This window comes from Bacillus rossius, chromosome 12 (assembly GCF_032445375.1).
Source record: "Bacillus rossius redtenbacheri isolate Brsri chromosome 12, Brsri_v3, whole genome shotgun sequence".
Classification (NCBI taxonomy): domain Eukaryota; kingdom Metazoa; phylum Arthropoda; class Insecta; order Phasmatodea; family Bacillidae; genus Bacillus; species Bacillus rossius.
This window is the reverse complement of record NC_086339.1, coordinates 17743532-17765115: the sequence shown is the minus strand read 5'-3', so window position 1 is coordinate 17765115 and position 21584 is coordinate 17743532. Positions and strand designations below refer to the sequence as shown.

General features: G+C 33.8%; 1 protein-coding gene across 1 annotated transcript; it reads right to left on the bottom strand.

Annotated features, from left to right (window-relative positions):
* Positions 1–526: 526 nt before the first annotated feature.
* Positions 527–20202, bottom strand: LOC134537635 (cryptochrome-1). The gene is made up of 10 exons (XM_063378299.1): positions 19979–20202; positions 17951–18123; positions 17241–17413; positions 15997–16158; positions 11352–11456; positions 7474–7718; positions 6233–6497; positions 5128–5375; positions 4077–4233; positions 527–2686 (listed from the first exon to the last, which is right to left on the bottom strand). Exons 2-10 carry the CDS (start codon positions 18090–18092, stop codon positions 2549–2551), a joined length of 1635 nt encoding a protein of 544 aa, XP_063234369.1. The 5' UTR covers positions 18093–18123; positions 19979–20202; the 3' UTR covers positions 527–2548.
* Between the last annotated feature and the right edge of the window lie 1382 nt (positions 20203–21584).

The following is a 21584-nucleotide window of genomic DNA, read 5'->3' as shown; positions in this document are numbered from 1 at the left end:
GTTAGTATCAAACTTAATCAAGTTTTACAGCAGGCACAAATATCAAGCTGTATTAAAAGTAAACATCTAGTGCAAACGAACACAACCCACATAGGCAGTTTGATTTTTATCTCAGAAAAGTACATAACTCAATAAAAATTTTACTTCACCAAAATATTACTTATTATTTTCAATAACTGCTTTAGCATTTAGTAGTACCAAAAGCAACTATAGACATATACTTATAAGAATTAAGACTAGAGTAAAAGAAAGTTCTTCCCTTTGTACCAATTTTTAACAAATCATCATTCATCACTAATGACTGGTTCATTTTCTGCAAATCACCACAGAGGAACATAAAAAATTTGACCATTTTTTTTGTTGTGGTTGTTTATTATACTAAATAAGAAACTAAAAACATTAATCTATGAATACATTTTTAAAGTAAATGTTACTGGTAAAGAGACTTACATGTGCCTAAATTCTAAGTCGAGTTTGTATCACATTTAAAACAAAATATTTGTGAGAAAATATGACATCAAAATTATTTGTTTATTTTTTTTTTGCTTTCCAGTTCGGTAATGTATTTTAAGTGTACCTAAACTTAAATTTATATGTTAGCAAAATATTTATTTATTATTTTTTAAACAAAATATATGAATGAATAAGGGATTTAAGTTTTGGTGACATTGGCATAGTTAGAAATTAAGAGGTGATGCGTGAGAAAGAATTAAATAAATAAAATCAATGTGAAATCAAATTAACAGTTAACTGTTAGCTGCTGAGAATAACTACAATGATTAGTACTTTAAATAATTATTAGATGCTCAAGAATGCTCTAAATATAGTAACAAGAACAATAATTGTAGGAGGTTTAGATAATGCTATAAAGTTTTTAACAAGTAATTGGCACAACACTGTTAACACTGAATAACCACATACTCGTATGCATACCTGGATGCAAGATAGGGAATAGCATTCTAGACACTGAAACAACACTTACAATGACGATGTTATAATGGTTCACCATTACACAGCACACATCACATTTGAAACCCTGACCTACAAGACAACCCAACACCATTATTTCTTTTTTAGCAACACCATGCGTCAATCAGAGAAAAACTTACTTACGCTCTCAGTAGCCATTCACTGGCTCATATTTGCCACAGTGATTTCTGAAAGCATCTTTTACTAACGCTATGAATAGCTGTTTCTGAAGCTAAGTTTACAAGATTACTCAACACATACACTGCACCCCAGCTAAGCTGAACACTTGATTTCGTTCCTAGTCCGAGTATCCACACAAATCTGTAATAAAAATTCCTCTTTTCATGATCAAAATTATAAATTTCCCTGAATAATGTATAAAAAATAATTAACCTACAGCAGAGTCCTGCTAATCCAAAAGCCAGATGAAACAGAATACAAGTAATGCCTCAGCGGCTTGTATAGACTAAAATAAATTATATTTTAAATTCATTCTGCTGTTCTTTGAGATCTCACTTAGATGTGGAGTAAGCTGTTGAGTAAAGTGAACCAGCACCCTAATTATTCTTTTGTTATTTGCTGGTATTTGTTGTTAACCTGGAGTTTGCTTGTTTTGCAGAGATTTTCAAATACTTTTTATTGTGTGGGCCTTTATGCAGAGTTATACCATTAAAAGGATATTCACTAACATTCTCATCTCCAAGTTTTTTTTATTGTTGTTACCTTTAGCTTTTCCCCTTCATACTGGAGAGTACATTAGACAAGCAGAGGTAGTGATAATTATCATAACAAACCCAATCCCACAAGCTATGTCTATACAAGTCACAATTCTAGGTATGATAGTTTCTTCCATAGAAAGAGCCATACCTGCTACCATGAAGGCTTGTCTAACAGTTTTGCTGGAAGATTCTAGTAGAGACTGTAGGAAACCTTCCATCGCGTGATCCAGGCTTAAGAAGACCGTTACAAAATGTTCAGATAAGCCGAAATGCAGTGTGATCCAACAACAGTTAGGCTGGGTTTATAAACTACGCAGAGAATAAAACAACGCAAAATTGCAACATGCAATCAACGCAAGAAAATCACTGTCGTTTAAAAAGCACAGAAGTCACAAGATGTCAACAACCCTATTACTTAAAATTGGTAAAACAGTAGAAAACAAATTTACACGCTGGAATTTTGTTGATAATTTATATTTATCATGATAACAAAACAAATTGTGAATAATGTGATTTAAAAGTGTTGTTAAAAGTATTTTCTTTAACTGTGTGAAATGTGTTAACAAGTTTAAACATGATGTATGTAATAAAAAGAACATTGTAGACACCTATGCACATAATGTCTGTGTTTTTAAAAAGTTTTCGGAACAATTCTCTTTAAACATGGCTATTTAAAACGCGAGCCAAAACGCAAGAAAGTTTGAAGTTGAACCATGTGTTGAGTTATTGCGCCTTGCATAGTTTTATAAACCGTTACTCGAAAATGTGGTTGCTGAACATTTTGGACTTTGCGTTCTTGTATTCTTGCGTAGTTTATAAACAAGACCTTACAGCAGTACGCAGTTTGCTCCCGTCCTGTTTTAATTGGTGCTGTCGACACACATGTGGTCCACGCACTTCTCCGGGAGCCACAGGAATTGACGAGTCTCTTCGATGTTTGAAGGGCAGCAGTGAGGCGGGCAGTCGTTCATCAGGCTGTTGCGGATGTTCTCCATGTACTGCATGTAAACAATTAATTTGTTTAACAATCCACATTAAAAAAAAAGAAGTATATAAAAACAAAATGATAACATGTAAACTATAAATACAAAAAGGTAGATGATGATTATGTTTGCGCTAGTCACATATGAAAATTAATAATACTTTCAAACAGCCAAGTCCCAAAGTGACAAATAGTCTAAAACCATACCTTTGTTTGATATGAGCAGCCAGTCTAAATGTCACAAAGGTAGATGGTATTATCAGTGACAAGCACTGAGTCACCAAATTCGCAGTTAAGGGGTGGCCTATTAAGTTAGAGTTAACATTGCGAAACTAAAAGAGATAATGGGTTTCCATTTATATTGTCTTGGATAAACAATAACTATTTTGAAAGTAACATGAGAAAAAGTGTGTGTGAGAAGGAGGGGGTGGGGGGAGTTGGGATACTAGATTCATTGGTGATGATGGACTGATTTTATCTGAGTCCCCTGGGTTCATCTCGAGAGGCTGAAAGGGCAGGCTACATAAATAATTAAACCATTAAACCTGAACTTGTATTGTATGATACTCTCGATTTACTTTAAGTTCATGGTCGGTTGCATACACCCAAAGTACAAGGGATGTGTCGAAATAGGTTCCTAAGTCTACCAGGCACTAAACCCAAGACCTACGCACGTACACCCATAGTTCATAGCTCTACCCTGGCCCTGGTGTTAGGGTGACTAGTCTCTGTGGCGGACGAACGGCGATTGTTTTATTGCCAGTGGCAGTGTGCGAGCATGCAAAAAAGGCGACCTTGCACATTCCCGCCAACAATGCGCCTGGTTGGCATGAAGAGAGGGCAGGGGGAACTTCTAGCAATCCGTACAGACACGGTTCCAGCCTTAACTTTATAAGTTTTAAGGGCCTCACTTATCCAGGAATACATAGTGTGTGCAGAGCTTCAAAAGAAACCACGCAATTTGAAAACTGCTCAAGATATCAGAGTGGTGACCGTTTACAAAATAATACACTTTGGGCAGATCAGTAGTTCTGTTTTGAGATTTTGTTTCTAAAGAGTATGTTTAGAAAAGTGAAAATGATAAAAAAAAATTTCTGAGTCTTTTTAGACATGAAACACCAAGTACCAATTCTTTAAACCACTCAAGGGACTCACACTACAACCTTATATCCATTTCCCTACTGTATAACGTAATGGTTGACACTTAACTTTCATAGCTGGCCCATGCACAAAGAGACGACTGCACGCCAGTTCAGAGCTCAAGAAGCAACAGCGAGTGTCACACTCATATCCCCGCCCCACTGACACAAATACACCCCTGACTAGGCGGACCCCTTACCCCTGCTTCTGGAGAGTGTGTCCACTGTCAGTTCCCTCACAAATTTTAATTTGCTGCGATCACACACCTTTTGGTTTCTGCGCGAGGCCTGTTGGTGATCCACAATCCGCTCCGGGTAGTCCTTGCCGATTATGCAGCCAGCCCTCTCTTGGACGTCCAACGGGGCTCGCCACGGTTCGTACACGTACTTGGGCGGGAAGTTGGCCAGTTCGGGGATGTAGCGCCTGACACAAGCACACGACACATCACTTACTGCTTACTGCCGAGCTGAAGTATATTCCCCTTGGCCTGTTGTCATACCGCCAGGGAGAAGATTTTTATGGTGAAATGTGATAAAACCAAAATAACATGGTAAAGCATCTTATTACATCATAAAATAAATTAAATGTAAGTAAACACACTATATACCACTATGCAACTAATATCGTGAAATTAATTAGCATTTTAACAAAATTTAAATGACAAAAATCTAATTCTTTAAGATTTTACATTAAATTAATTAATTTAGCATGTAGTCTGTACCAATATGCACATGCCAAGTGATGAGGAAAAAAAAATATTTCACACTATTTCAACACTTGCATTTTTAATAAACTGATTTTTACATTACTTATGGTAAATTTTTCAATCACAAAAAAAATACTAAATGCTAGTTAGTATTGCAAGTAATTCAGGCCTTGATATAATTATTACAAGCTATTGCAGATACTAGAAATTGCACAATTTATCACAGTCAACATCACATCTGGTGAAAAATGTAATAAGAAACATTCTAGTGTCATATTTATCGAATAATAAAAAATATTATATAATCGATGGTGTTGAACTGCAACCTCGTATGTCAAAAATGTTAATTTTACAGGGCAGTCAAAAAACACTTTTAAATTACTATATTTACTAAACATTAAACATTGACTGTTCATACATGTTTACAATCAAAGTAATCTCTTAAGAATTATGTAACCATAATTTTTCATTCAGTCCAATTTTTCTCAAAGTGACATACAAGTATGCTATATGTAAATATTGGTGGAATGTTGACATATGAGGTCGCAGTTCAACACCATTGATATATAATATATAATTCATATAAAGGACAACACCAGCGAACTACTCACTTGATGTAGGTCCCTTCGGGATCGAGCCTGCGGCCGTAGTTGACCGGGCAGACGCAGGTCGAGCAGTCCAGGAGCTGCTCGAACGCCGAGCTCGACACCCACATCCAGTTCCCGGCGCACACCGACCAATCAGCGTCCAGCAGGTTCTTGAGGAAGTGCTCCAGGCCGGCCTCCCACGACAGCCACAGGTCTCCCCGGGTCAGGAAGCACGCGACCGCATTGCGACCGACGTGATGCACCCAGCCTTCCTGCAAGGCAGGCGCTACGTCAGGGTGGCTAGCAAACCTCGGATAAAAACGTCAAGTGACTTTTCCAGGCTTGGATAAAAATTTTCCTTGACTACCGATATTAGTTATTCACCAATAAAATTATAACAACTATCAAAAATTTAAATTCAAAATCGCAACTCCTAGGCATACCACACTTCACCATTGCAACAGGTGACATAACAATTATTTTGTCATACCACTGTCGATATCACTGATTTTCAATGTGCACGGTCTAGGTGCTGATAAAATCATGAGCGAAAAGGAATGAAAGAAAAATTTGTAGGCAGTAATGTCTACTAATAAATGCTAACGAGTGGTACATCACATTCAACAAAAATTAAAGTATAATTAAAAATTATCGACCAGCCAGACTCTAAAGATTACGACAGAAAAAAATACTTCTGCGTTGCAACTGCTGCCTAGAAACTACACAGACTCACTGAGTCACAGAACAGGCGCCGACCTGAGCGCGGTTCACAAGGGCACGTGGGACAATAGCACACAGGGCTTACCTGAATGCGCTTATAATTTTCTCTGGCAGTTTTTAAGTTCTTAATGAGCACTAACACTTACCAACTATGTATGCACTATTTTTTTTTCTCTCAGCATTTTTGCTTCTTGAATCACAGCTTAAAATGCTTAGTCACATCACTAGATCACAAAAAAATAAAAAAAATAAAAAATTGATGGCTTAAGGAAGTGAAACCGGAATAATGCACAAACCGGATAACCAGCACCCGGATGATTGAGAGTCTACTGTCAATTGAAACAATGGCCAAATTCATTCATTTACAGAAACAGAAGACAGGATAGGATGGACGAGAGGGGATGCGAACCGTCAGCAGCTGCCTCATGACGGCGTCGATGAACGGGAAGCCCGTCTTGCCGGTCTTCCACTTCTCCAGGTGGTCGGAGGCCTTCTCCTCCTGCCAGGGGATGTTGAGGCAGATGGGGTTGCGCTCCATCTCCCCGTAGAAGGGGTTGTCGGCCGACATGGTGTAGAAGAACTCGCGCCAGATCAGCTGGCCGGTGATGCTCTGGCTGGACGGCGGCTCCCCCCCGCGCACCGCGTTGTACAGGTCGTGCACGCTCCAGTAGAACCTGCGGCGAGCACGGCAGCTTGTGAGTGGACACCTCGCGGGACCCTTCGGCGAGCCTCGCTCCACCGTCGCGAGACGGGAGGCGGAAACAGAACAATCCCATATCCAGCGTGTCCTAACACAAATCTGTTACATCATTTCTTCGACCTTCTCTGACCAAAATTTCAAATTATAGACTGACTTTTTTAAAAATTACTTATCTTTTTGAAGTTATACTCCTAATGTGACTTCCAACAAGGTTGCGTTAAACGTTTTAACGCTACCATGGAGAATTATTTGCATGCAATTAAAAACTATTTTTTAATGATGCCAAAGAAGTATAACTTCTCACGCGCGTACCTAAGTACACGCACCCATTTTTTAAAATACTTTACTGAAAGAAATACTGAAAATCCAGCCTCTACCATCCCCCATCGTTAGCCTAGTTCTCTCTCCACTTTCTTTATTTTGTTTTGTATACTTAACTTTTTATTTTATCAAAACTAATTGCAAAAAATAAAATTTTATATGTGAAAACAGTATAGATGCTGTTATACATTAATTTAGTAAAAAAAATGTGAACATGATTTATAAAATCATTTATCAAGACAAATTTAAGGACTTCAATATTGATGACATTATCAACACAAATTTAAGGACTTCAATATTAATGACAGTTATTAACAAGAATTGGACTTCAATATTAATGGCATTTTTCCCCTCAAAATTACCATTACTGGTTAATTACCCTGATTTTCCCTGACTATTTCTAACTTCCCAGGATTATGTTATTTAGGCCATAATAATAGTTTATTGTAGGACTGAATATTTGCCTTCATTAATGCAAAGATGTCATAGTAATAGGTTTTTTTCTGATATGAACTATTAAATAATGTCTACTGACACGCAACAAGTGCCACCCCTTATATCCCTAACCAGCCTCCCTCTACGGGTCCAACTTAAGCAAGGTGTCAGAACATTCTCTATGGACAGCGCACCTCCGCACGGAGAGGCAACCGAACCGCAGCGCCGGGCTCTGACTGGTCGGCGGGCCCAGCAGGTCGGGCAACGCGACATTGGGCAGGTAGAAGCCCTGCCTGAAGGCCGTCTCCTCCACCTTCAGGCGGCTGGACAGGTTCTGGAGCGCGCACGTCTCCCCGCCCACCCAGCGGATCATGCGCTCCCCGAGGGTCTCGTCCTTGCTCAGGCCGAAGTCCTGGGGCGTCGGGATGCTTGAAAACAACTGCAACAAAAACAAATATTATTAGTAGGGATGTGCGAGTACCCGATATTTTAGGGTACGGTTCGAATCCACAATTACCCGAACCCGGAATCGTTGTACGTACATGGATTCGAACAGTATTACAAATATTCACAAAAGTTATAAATTAATTTTATACGGCTCAAAAATATTAGCAGTGAAAAATAAAGTAGGATACTATTACGTAAGTATTTATAATATGATGTATCAAAGAAAGATATGTAAATTAAATAATTAACACAGTGACATTAAAAGAATTTCGAGATTTCGAGAGCTTAAGAGGCCACTCCAGTGTTTCAGGGGCACTACGCAACCCACGTTAACCTCATAAGATTCAATGCTATTTTCATTTTGCTTATAACTAATTAACTAATATAGATTTCGAAATGATGCTTGTTTGACATGTAAGACAACGATGCTCTTATCAAAGCCCCTTTCTTCAAAAACGTGCATAAATTATTGTTCAAACCTAGACAATGCACTTATGCATATTAGTAAAGATTAGTATAAAACCATAATTTATGCACGTTTTTGAAGAAAGGGGCTTTGACAAGAGCATCGTTGTCTTACATGTCAAGCAAGCATCATTTCGAAATCTATATTAGTTAATTAGTTATAAGCAAAATGAAAATAACATTGAATCTTATGAGGTTAACGCGGGTTGCGTAGTGCCCCTGAAACACTGGAGTGGCCTCTTAAGCAATAATTACGAATTTCGTCGTATAGCAAACTATAAACTAAAAACAATTACATACCTACAAGAAAAAGTCTTGGCTATTTACTGGAGAAAAAATTGTTTCATTTGCTGAAACGTTTATAAAACTGAGATTTCCCTGTGGCATGCAGTTTATTACGATTGAGTTGGCGAATCGAATAAGTTTTGTTTTTCATATTTTAAAGTGTTTATTATTAATTAAGTTTACATAATTATAAACATTTCAATCTCAGTGTAATAAATAATTGCCAGTAGTTACAGTTAGAAAAAAGAAAACACACTTTATTTTTAAATTAATCAGTTATTTTTAATTATTCTGTGCTTAATATTCGGAATCGGATTCATATCTCAAATATTGCCAGGGATTCGAATCGTATTCTAACCGAACTGAAAATCAAGGATTCGCACATCCCTAATTATTAGTAATAGTACCTTCTTCACCTGTTATAATATGCACAGGTGAAGTCTTTGTTAATACCACGCAGTGATTTACCAGTAAAAAGTGTAACACAACTGTTTAATGTAACTGCAATAAATATAGTTTAAAAAACTAAAAAACATTCTTTTAAAGAATATCAAACTAAAAAGTTAAAAATAAATATAGTTTAAAAAACTAAAGAAACATGCTTTTAAAGATTATCAAACTAAAAAGTAAAAAATAATTTTAAAATTAAATTTATGACAATAGTATATAAGCAATACTAGTATAAATGAGAAAAAAGCTTGAGGCGCTTTGTGCCATATTTTTTGAATATTAAGCGCCCCATGCTTTTTTCTCATTTATACTAGTATTGCTTATATACTATTGTCATAAATTTAATTTTAAAATTATTTTTTACTTTTTAGTTTGATAATCTTTAAAAGCATGTTTCTTTAGTTTTTTAAACTATATTTATTTTTAACTTTTTAGTTTGATATTCTTTAAAAGCATGTTTTTTAGTTTTTTAAACTATATTTATTTTTAACTTTTTAGTTTGATATTCTTTAAAAGCATGTTTTTTTAGTTTTTTAAACTATATTTATGTATAATTATCATAGGGAAATGAGTTACCGACACTACCTATTACCATCTGAGATAACTATTTGGAGTTGCAACGTCACAAAGAAATGGTAAAGTCTCTACGAATCATTTGCAGTTAGATGTATGGATATAATATTAGAATTTACCGGGGGAAAAAAAACATTTTTTTTTTCGGCGTGGCCGGGAGTAGAACCCACGATCTTTGAATCCGAAAGCTGACGTCACAGAAGTCGCGCGCCTTAGACCGCTCGGCTAACGAACGTAATAAAATGGGTGGGACATTTTACTGTGATGAGTCACTCACGCTTAGTCGAAAGAGTTACAGATGGACAGACAAACATACAGGTGAAGCTAATATAAAGCATGTAAAAAAAAAAGTACCAGAAAAAAGCCATATTTTTGGCACTTAATTAAAATACTTTATACTGGAAAATTACTAAAAGTAATAATTTTTTTGTAAAAATATCATTGCATTTTCAAAATGAGAACTCCTTTAGAATAAGGAATTTTATAATAAAGTTTTACTATGTGCACATCAGACTAAGAAGAAATAATTTAAAAAAAAGAATCATAACTAAACTTAATTGCTAAAATATAATTGATGTTTTCATCAATGATATCAGTAGAAACATTTTAATAAAATTGTAATTTTAGGTTGTAAAATTTATAAACTGGAAGTTTTGGTTTCACAAGCATCCAAAGTACCTTCATTAATTCTGGGGCATACTAAAAGTCTTGTCACACTTGTCACTGTGTCCTTTTTTAAGAGTGGTACTACTATTTGAACAGAAGTAACAAAATAATACTATTATAACACTGTCATATATATAAAATTTTGCTAACACAGTCTCAGCTGCATGCAAAAATGATCTCAATTTTTTTTCCATTTTAAATTAAAATCTAAAAACAATGCAAAAACAATATTACAGATGGCGATAGCCAATGAATGGCATTTTTAACCGACTTCAAAAAAGGAGGTCCTCAATTCGACTGTATTTTTTTTTCCCTTCTTTCTTTCTTTTTTTTATGTTTTTACCTCAGAACTTTTGACTGGGTGCCCGATTTTGATGATTCTTTTTTTTAAATTCTTGTATGAATATTTTCTCATTTATATAAATAAATCCGAATAAATAAATACCAATCCTCCAAAAATATTACAATCAATCTCCTGAAATAAAGTCATTTTCCTCCTCACTAATTTCATGATTTTGCTAAATATTTTATATTTTGTAGTTTTCAATAAAAAGTAGGTAGATTTCAAAGAAAATTTTATAGTTGGGCGGTAATGACGTAAGCGACGCCATCTCAAATTCAAATTCCAAAGAGTCCAAAATAAAAAAATGTACATAAAATGAAAAAAATATTAACCATGGCATTGAAACATTAAATTTTTTAAATGGTTTAATCATGAATTAAGTTTTCGAATCAATACATATTTTAATTTTACTTATATAATTACTTGTTAAAGGTACAATATCTTGGGGGAAAGGCAAAAGGATAGGTATGAAGAAAAATAGGTGTATACCTAGTAAACTTCAAGGTTATCAAGAGTTGAATTTTTTAATTTACTTTAATTCCTGTAATATTTTTCTTGGAAATATTTTACCTAGAATATTGAATCTTTCAAATACAAAGAATTTGATGGGATTTGAGGATTTGATTGGCCCATTCCTAGTAAAAATAAAAATATAACAAAGAAAACTTTATTTTTTCACAACAAAATTGGTCAAAATATAAAACCATAAAATCTTTTCACTGCTAGATCTTAAAATTTTTAATAACTGTTCAAGAGAATTAATGAATATACCTTAGACTTTAGTGCATATTTCTGTGAAAAAATTAGCAACATAACAAAATGGAAAAAAAAGCAGATGCATACCTTAAAGTCCCCAGTGAAACATTCTGGCAGCTTCCCAAATTTGACACTGTTCCAAACAGGGTCCTCTACGGGTCGTGGTGGTTTTCCAATGACAGATGTCGTATGCTGTGAACCACAAGAAAGTTGAGTTATAGTTACAGTCCAGTCGGTAGAAAAATGTTCTTTGAATAATTTCTGCAATGGGGAAGCTTTATTTTTAAAGATATTCACTGACATACACCACTGCTGCCATCAAATCTTTTAAATGGTAGCAAAAAGTATTTCTAGCAAAAATTAGGCTAACATCCAAAATGTGATTTTTGGACAACTATGTGAACAGTGTTAAATAACTGTACAGACAACTACCGACAAAATGAATGGCACAAAAATCTGATTGGCTGTGGATGTAATATAAGGTAATGTGCTTAATCCATTGCTATTTCTATGGATTTGAAGCAGATATTGCAAAAAATGAGACATTACTAGAGTCCCGGAAATTTCGCGGATTCCTCTGGCCTCAGGATAGAATTCAAAGTTATAGGTGTGCTCGAACCATGTTTACTTTCCCATTGGTTGATTTCTTAGCGAGAACATTTTTATCCTTGTTATTTGGCACTACCTGATTCGTTTAATTCTCTCCTAGCTGGAGATCGTTGGCTCACGGTCGTAGAGGGGCGTGTGCAGATAACTGTGGTCCAATCATGAACACAGTGCGACAGTGTGGAGGTTTGCATTCTAGCTTGCAACTAAATGAATGCGCGAAAATTCCGTGGCTCTAGACATTACCAATCTTTCTCTGTACTAAATATTCAATCCAATAATATATCAACCAAACTATTTTTTTTATTTCTGCTGCATCTTTACAAATAAATATTCTGAATTTATTTTGTGCAGAAATGCAATTGAAATAAAACAAGAAAATACTATAATATTTCACTGCTCTTTTGGCCACATCTAGACTGATTGAAGGAATATATTTGTTACAGTGCAAAATTAGTCTAATGTACCATGAATTTTTTAAAAAATACTCTTTTATAACACATAGATGTCATGCATATTCAAACTTGTGTTTCTTTAAGTTGAGAATGCAAGGAAAACCAAACTAAAAATTTCATTTCTGCTTGAATAAACACTGTCCCAGTAGTAAGATTAGCAAAACCAACAAGGCTGATAGCAGTTACAGATAATAATCTGGCTCCCTCTGACTAAACTGTGGACGTAGTGAGCAACTCTACTGATACCGTTTACAAATAGAGAAGAGCACAGTGTTTTGAATAACAAGTAGAATGCATACTAATGAACTATTCTGACATCAATGTATGTACAGATAATGTATCGGAGTCACTAAGGGAACATAAAATTTACTCCAAACTTATCACTGAACTCTTTCCCATCGTAAACAGAACAGGCACTGCCAAATACTCTCAGTGAATCATCTCTGCCAAGATAGGAAAATTAGTGATAGCAGTTTTGGAATCACTGGAATGAAAAGCACAGACTTTAGACTGCCAATCTAAAATCACGTACGGTAAATATATTCAAATAAGATATCCAAGGGGAAACAGGCAGCAGTCCCATTTTTGAAGTAAAGAAAATTATATCTGGGTCCGGCCAAACTATTTTTTTTTTTGCCCCGGAAGGATGGCATGTTGACAATTCAATCATAATAATTTCCTGAGTATTATAAAAATTAGTTAGGAAAATGTGAGTTGATAGGAATGATATGACATCTGGTTTGCTTCTTAATATACGTAGAATTAATTTATAAAAATTATAATATTTAACGTCACGGAAAGACAGGAAAAAGAGATACTGTTCTCTATTCAATGTGAAATTTGCATTTTTTTACCTCTGAATAGAACACTATTTAACAAAGTTCGCTATGTTTAATATTCCAGATATATGCATCATTTTACATAAAACAGCAAATTTTTATGGTATTGTTTACGCACATATTTCAGTTATGAAAACACTTATATGAACAACAAATTTCTGATCAGGTTATTGTGAAATACACACACTGAATCATCTGTGAACAGTTAATGGAACATGCTTCACAGTGAAAGGGTCTATTTAAAAAAAGAAAAATAGCCCCCCCCCCCCCTCCTATTTTGAGCTGGATATAGCCTTCAATATTACAAATGTTTAGTTTTAGCTATAACAATATACTATTGTTTCACGTAGTATATTAAATAGAAAAACAACAACTGGCAAATCAGAAACTGATTGTGTTTTTAAAATTATGCATAGAAGAGGAAATAAAGAACTGCAAACAATAAAGATGAACAACATTTATGCCTTAGTGAAAGTTATCCTAAACACATTTTGTTTCACAATTGAAATGATAAAAACTAGCATCAATTTTTTAAACACATCTACAGAATTTGCTAAGTATGAAATTTGTGCCATTATACTTCCAAAACCAGTTTTATTATGTTTTCTCAATGATGTCTCTAACTATTTTGCTGCTGACAAAAATAAAGCCCTATTAAAATTTTAAAAAATTAAAATGAAAGAAACAATTACAGCCAACTAATTTTTTTTAACATAAGATAGTAAAGCAAAAATTTTGGCAAAAAACCAACACAAAGAAAAACATAATAGACATGACTAAGCAAGCAATTTTCCCTGAAACTGAAAGGCATTCAGACATGCATGATCACGAGTAAAACACTAGGATAGGTAGAAAAATAATGCTCCTACGGGTAAAAAAAAAAACAGATGAATAATGCTGTTTAATGCAATGCAGGCATTTCGAAAGAGCTTCAGGAAGGAACCACGCTATAAGAGATGCACATATTTAACAGTTACATTTATATCCTCAATTGACCTCCTGAGTACGACCTTAGTTGACCCTTGAATATCTATCTCCGTAACCCTGCCTCTCCAGTTTGAATAAATAATTCACCCCACTCCCTCAAAGTCACCAGTTGGAAGATTCTGAAACCACTGCAGTTGCGTAAAACATGCTACGGTAATAAAAATTACTCAAGATTCCCACACGCTTCCTCCAGAAATTTTCCTGACTTTTCCTTGTCCAACCAAAAGTTATTTTCTCTGTCTCATCAATCAATCTCGCAAGATAACTTTAAAAACATTTCAACCACACATAACATGTCAAACTGATAAAATATTTTTTCTGCACACTACACATTTTGCTCTATTATAATTTCCATCAATGTTTAGATTATTTGATCATTACAAAGCTGATTTATTGGTTGTTTCTCTCATGTTTAAAAATGAAGACAAGCATATGGCTTTTAACCAAACATAAATTTGCGATTAAAAATATGGGCTGGTTCTAAGATATTAGAGCAACACACTAGTCTAGTGTTAAGAAATAATTATATTTGGCTATTTTCCTGTGTCTTCCAGTTTTGAAGATACCCTTCAACTCCCTGAGTTTTTCCTATTTTCTAAATCTTTTTCCCTGTCTGTGGGAACAAATTTACTTCTACTACAGCAAAAAATAAATAGTACATGGATTTTAATGCTTATAAAATCCACGTTAAGTTTCTTTTAAGTTACAATCCTGTAAAGTTAATCCATTTTAATTGAATTTTGAGAAATAAATTTAAGAAGTATCTACATACAAACATTTCTGATTTAAGTTTAGACTTGTGGAATGACAAATTTTCAAACAAAAAAAACTATTTAAAAAAATTTAACTAGGTACCTACTTAAAACATTGAAATAGTGCACATGTAAGCCTACAGAGAAATTATTATCAGCACATGCTACAAATAATAGCCTAAAATAAATATGTAATTTACTTTTAAGTTATATACTAGCTATAGTAACTATTGTATTATAATATAGAGGGTCTCAGTCTACTAAAGTATAGTCTCAATAACATGCTTAATTCTTTTAACATTATCAAGGGTTTCCAAAATTAAATTTAAGACTGCTTCTTGACCGTTTAAAATAATTTGTTGTTTTTGAAGTAACATAGCTTTAAGTTGCAATTTCATTCAATTTGCAAAATACATATGACTCAAAAACATATAATAAAATTATTAAGATAATTTTTTGGACACAAATATGTATTAGATTGCCACAAAGAAACTAATGCCATTAAAAATAAAGACTGAAAAATTGCATCCAAAAATTTTTTCAAGATGTTAAAACTAAAACATTTTTTTAAAAGAAACTGAGCACCCAAAACCTTGAATGACAAGCGGCTGTGAATATCACGTTTCAGTGACTTCATGTGCCATTTAAGGAATTGAATTCAATAAAAACTGAATGTCAATTTGGAGCAAAATTTGATAGAGCAGGGTGTCCAAACATATTGTAATAAAAATTCACTGATTATTCCCTGGTAAAAATTTCTAATTCTGAATTTTTTTTTTTAAATTATTTACCTAATTTTCCATTTTTTGAAATAAATAAAGAAAATCCAGCCTCCACCACAATCAAACTTAATTTGAAACTATAACTATAAAACAAAAAATAAAATTCAAACAGAACCTTGCAAATGCCATTTTATAGTGTGTACCACATGGAAAAAAAAATGCCTTCATCGTCTGATTGATGACAGACTGTAGTGTGACATTTTTCCTTCGAATCGCTATTACTGGGGAGTTTCCATGACTTTTCCAGGTGTTCAAGTAAACATGGACGCCCGGTAACGTTGAGTAACCCTGACGAGGGCCATGGCACTAACCAAGAACATCTGGTAGGTGAGAGGGGGCACGCCTCCGTTGGTTTTGATCACGAGGTACGGGTCCCACAAGGTGTGCGAGACGCGCTCCTCGCACTGTATGCCGTGCTCGCTGCAGAACTGCTTCACCGTCTCGTCTCTGGCGTGCCAAATGGCTTCCGGGTCCTACCAAACCCACACCACAATCACACAAGGCAAACACGACCAAGAGTTTCTGCACCCGTCCCTTACCTGGTCATGACTAGGGTGTCTACAAATACCCGGTCAACTAATTTCAGGCCTGTTTCAGGATCACTTAGTACAATTTTCTTGGAAAATTATATCACTTATATACATAATAAGCAAAATTCTACATTACATGAAATAGGTTTTGAATTCAAAGTTTTATTTTATCCTTCAAAGTGAAAACAAGCTTTAAAAAATTCTTCTTTGCCATTTATAATATGTAGATTAATTTATTGTGTTTAAAGTAACATAGCTATAGGTTGCAATTTTTATACAATTCACTAAACTGGACATATAAAACATTTAATACAATTATTAGGTAAGATCATTTTCAGGACATATTAGATTGTCATCAAGATAGTAGTGCCATTAAAAATAAAGACTGAAGAATTGCATCCAAGAAAATTTTAAAGATGTTAAACCTAAAACTTTATTTTTTAAAATGAAACAGAGCATCTGATCCCAATTCTACATTAACATGAAATATATATATATATAATTTTTGCAGGAACGTGATGATTTTTTATATCAGGAAGCTGAAACCTTTTCGGAGATGACATTGAAATGATTCAAGTTGACGGTCTCCAAATATTTCCACTTGATTGGTGACTATGAGGCACCAAAAAAACAAAAAAACAAAAAAAAAAAAGCAAAACACTGCTGAAAATTAATATTTCATAACTTCCACCACAGTTACTATGTATTTATTTCAAGATCTTTGTGACGTATAGACACTATTTTTAAGGCTATAAAGTTATGTACTGTTTTAAATGTGCCTGACTGACCATTTTTGCACAATTTCTTTAATTTAATGTTTAATAATATTTCAAATTAAATTTAGTCTCATTTCAGCTAGTAAGTGTGCTACTGCAAGGTTTGATGGTTCGACATAGGTTAATTTTAAGTTATGTATAACGAAATACTTCTCAGAATATCGGACAAAAGCTGACTTGACAGATTGAAATTTGGCGCTCGTGACATGCTCGAGAATCATTCTGAAGGATGTAGTTGGAGCATGTTACCTGCTCGAAGCAAATCTTCTGGAGACCAAACTCCTCCCACATCCGCTTGAAGATGGCCACGGGGGACCCGCGAAAAACGTACAGCTTTGCGTTATGCTTGCGCAGTTGACTGTTGAGGTCTTGAAGGCATTCGACAAGAAATTGCATACGGTTGTATCCAACCAATTTAGTTCCTGCAGAAAAAATAAATAAATAAATAAACATGCAGTACATAATTTAATTTTTGAAAATTTCCAGAAATTCTGCATACAACTTTATCTGAACCTTCAAAAATGAACAAAACAGTTTTCTAGGAAGTCCTCAACCACAACTGAAACAAGGATTCTCAGTAGAATAGAACTTTTTTTTTCTATCTTCCTTTGGAAAAATTATAACGGGGTTCTATAGTAAACACTTTCTGGTAATGCTACTAAATCTCTAGTTTTAAAGAAAAACCAAGCAATAATACAAACAAATTTTAATAACTTTCAGTAAACCTCATAATTTATCAATACTATGGATAAGTTACCTTTAACACCTTCACATTCTTCAATTGAAAGCATGGTGGAAATGCAAACAAAAAAAATTAATAAACAGAACAAATTCACTCAATATATTGGTTGAGGCCAACTTATAGTAGGTCACAGATAAATAATGATAAACAGTATATTATACAAAAATGTAAACGAGTCATATGTTGGGGAAAACCAATCAAAATCAGCCATATTTACCTGCACTCTCGCCATCAAAAATGAAGATAGGGTAAAATTCATCGCTATCTTTTATGGCTTCCAGCAAGGCTGGGTTATCGTGAAGTCGCAATCCATGGCGAAACCAATGCACCGTCACTTTTCTGGATTTAGCAGAAAACATTCCACAACTTCTGCTTTGCCGGCTCACAAATCTACATGCAGAAAAAAAAAATTTCTTGTTACCACACAAACATTAATTTTTTTAAAATACCTACTTTTGTTTAAATAATACCACACACATTTTTTAAAAATTAAATTAGTTCACTTAGTTAAATAAATGTTTAACTTGACAAAATTTATAAGAAAAAAAGGAGTATTATTTTTGTGTAGGCCTAAATATTGAAGTGATGCCACTGTTTTCTTTCAGAAACATCACAGTTATCATAATTGTGGACAATTAAAAATCCTCTAACAAAAAAATCTCTCCTGGTGTTAATTATACCAGTATTTTACATAAAAAGTGTAGACAAAGTAAGGATTTTAGAACTTGTAGTTTTTTGCAAAACATTTAAAACTTTCTAAGTATAGTGAAAGGTCTTAAATCCATCATGTTTTGGATCAAGGCCATGCTCCTCAATTAGCTATTTTGCAGAATTATGAAACAATTAGTTTTGATAGGAATACCAAATGAAAAAGTGTGAAATGTAACCAGCTAGAAAAAAGGAAACACTACTAAAACTCTGAGCGACCAGGATAAACAGCCAGAATCCAACCGAAAAAAATCTGAATGGTACCAGCTCGATTGGTGCCAACCATAGAAAGCCAGATGAAAAACATTTCCCTGAAAAATAAATCAACAATTTTTAAAATTTGTAAAAAAAATTGGTTCCCAAAAAATTGGTTCATTATTTCCCCATGGGACCACAACTGAAGCACAATTTTGGTTAGGTTAGTCATAAAATGTATGAACTCTTACAATATGAAATTTTTGTTCTGACTAGATTCTTGAAGACTCGATAATATTGAAAAGCCTTGGAGATGAGAATAATTGTGTGGTTTAGCAAACTAAAAATGAGTAAATATTAGTGAAAAGTTATTGCAATCACTATTATTTCAATTATACAAACATTTTTAATACGGTACTTCATTATTTTCTAGTTTAAATGTTTTACACATCACAATTTCCCTCAATTTAATTGACATTTCAATTACCAAGTATTTGAGAATCTCTGCAGTGGGAATAGAAAAATGCTCCATCACAGGATGTTCAAAGTAGTAATGTGTCGTTCGTGAACGATTAATTCAAAATGAACAAATATTTGAGCGAACAAAAGCATATGATTAATTCACTATGTAAAGAATCAGCTCTTTGAGATTTGATTACTTGAAAGCTGAACAACATCCAGGGGAATATAAAACACAGAAAGAAATTAACCGGACAATCTGATTGGTGCGTAAAATGACTCATGACATCAGGAGTCGAGTAATCAGTAATCGCAGCATGCGCATGTTCACAAGAGCAAACAATAACTAATCAAAGAAAAAAATATGAAAACGCAAGATCTTTGAAATGTATTCACGCACATTTTTTTATAACAGCTAGACGTCTGGAATTTCAGTTATTTGAGACGACCAAATTACTATAACCAGTCAGGTGACAAGACCAGATCCCATTGTCAATGGTCAGAACTAAATGAAAGAATCTTTTGAGCAATCATTATAAGAAACTGATTCAAATGAAACGATTTTGACTATTGAATCATTCTGCCTATCACTAATTCAAAGAACATGAGTGGTACTAAAACATACCATACTGAAAAGTTACTATTGTAAAGAGTTACCGTGGTTTCAGGCAATGGAATATAAAACAAATATTTATTTACATGCATATTAAATTTGTTATAATTGTTTTGTTGTATTTCTGTACATGACTTCTACAACATCTCGGAGCAAACATGCACACACCATTAAAGATCTAATATGAAATTAAACTAAATAAATAGTTTTGAAATCTGTTGCTTAAGGCAAAATAACTAAGCCTGAAAATGAAACAAGACTGTTACATACACTTCTTCCTCTTCAGTGAAAGGCTTCCCTTCTCACAACCAAGGACAAACTGAAACGTTGATCGACCATCCACTGCTACTGGAACACTGGAACCAATGTCATCTGCGTACCATTGGACTATATTCTAAATAATCAATAGTGACCCATGTACGATACATTATTTATCTTCAATTGCGTAACTGTATACTGACCCTTATGTATTTACAAAGCATGGCCATTGTTGTATTTTAAGTATGGCTTTATGTCATATACACGAAGCAAGCTTATACTAACAATTGTTTTTAATTTTAAAAGTCAGAAGAACGTATAAATTAATCAAAGTATTTATAAATATTAAACTAATAAATCACATTATTAATTTCATTGACCACATTTATTGTAACAAAAATAATTCGTTATTCCAATAATATATTAATACTTTTAACTTATTTATTTTTTCTAAAAGTAAACCAACAAAATACATAAATTTGTGAAGTGGTGCAAAGTTTAAATTGCATTAAAATACAATCTTCAATGATTATTTGCTTATATATAAGTTACAATTTTACAATTTTGATGATAGTAAATAGGTACTGACTGACAGCTGCTTGATTGGGAATACTATTTATTCACAGGAAGTGACTGGAGCGTGGTGGCCTGTATTTATTTAAAATATTTTTATTAAAATTTTGAAGAGCATCGCTCTATTTTGTAATCATACATGTCACTGCGGCAACATTATTAATAATATTTTCTAAAGAAAAAAAGAGATAATATCAAACATAAAAATTAACATTTACAATATTCCTCATACATTTAACATATTACAAAATAGTACCTTTACATGGGTAGTTTAACAAAAAATCTCAATTCAATCTAGATGCAAAATTAAAATATAAGATGGATTTTGAATTTGAAGTATCATTCTCAAAATACTATTCAGTTTCTAATACACTCAAATTTTCTACTGAACTATACTAAATGTTTATAAAGTATAGCAATCATACTTTCTTAAACATTACTCATTTGACCCATGTTTATGTAGGTTTCCTGGACTCATTTATATACAGTTAGGATTGATAGTTGGCATAGACACTAATACCCTAACAAACATTAGTTGTATGATACCAACTCTTCACTGATGCTATTGAATATTTGAAATGATTATGATAACTATAATGTGCTATGTTCACTATTTTGGCCAACGCCGACACTGCAACACAGTCGGAACAATTTTCTTCCTTAGTGTACATTGCAGCCCTATATACCTATAGTAAAATGTAGTGTCACTAGTCGCCTAGAGATGACAGTTTCATATATTCACAAACAATATGCTAAATTACGATGTCAAATCATTTATGTATATTTGTCATATAAATGCAGACCTTTGGAGACGGGCCGTAGAGCGCAAAAAAAAATATTGATGAAAACTTACAATATTATAGGTACTGTAGTTGATGGCAAGGCGATGCATGCTCCATGATAAGTGAACTTGCCCAGCCACGCCACCAGGAGAACGACAACTAAGCATAAGACGGTCCAGGCTTTTTTTTTTTGGACTGAAGCCCACAGTGAATAAAAGTGATTTAATTAATAAAACAACATAGCAATATAAAAAGTCACTTAT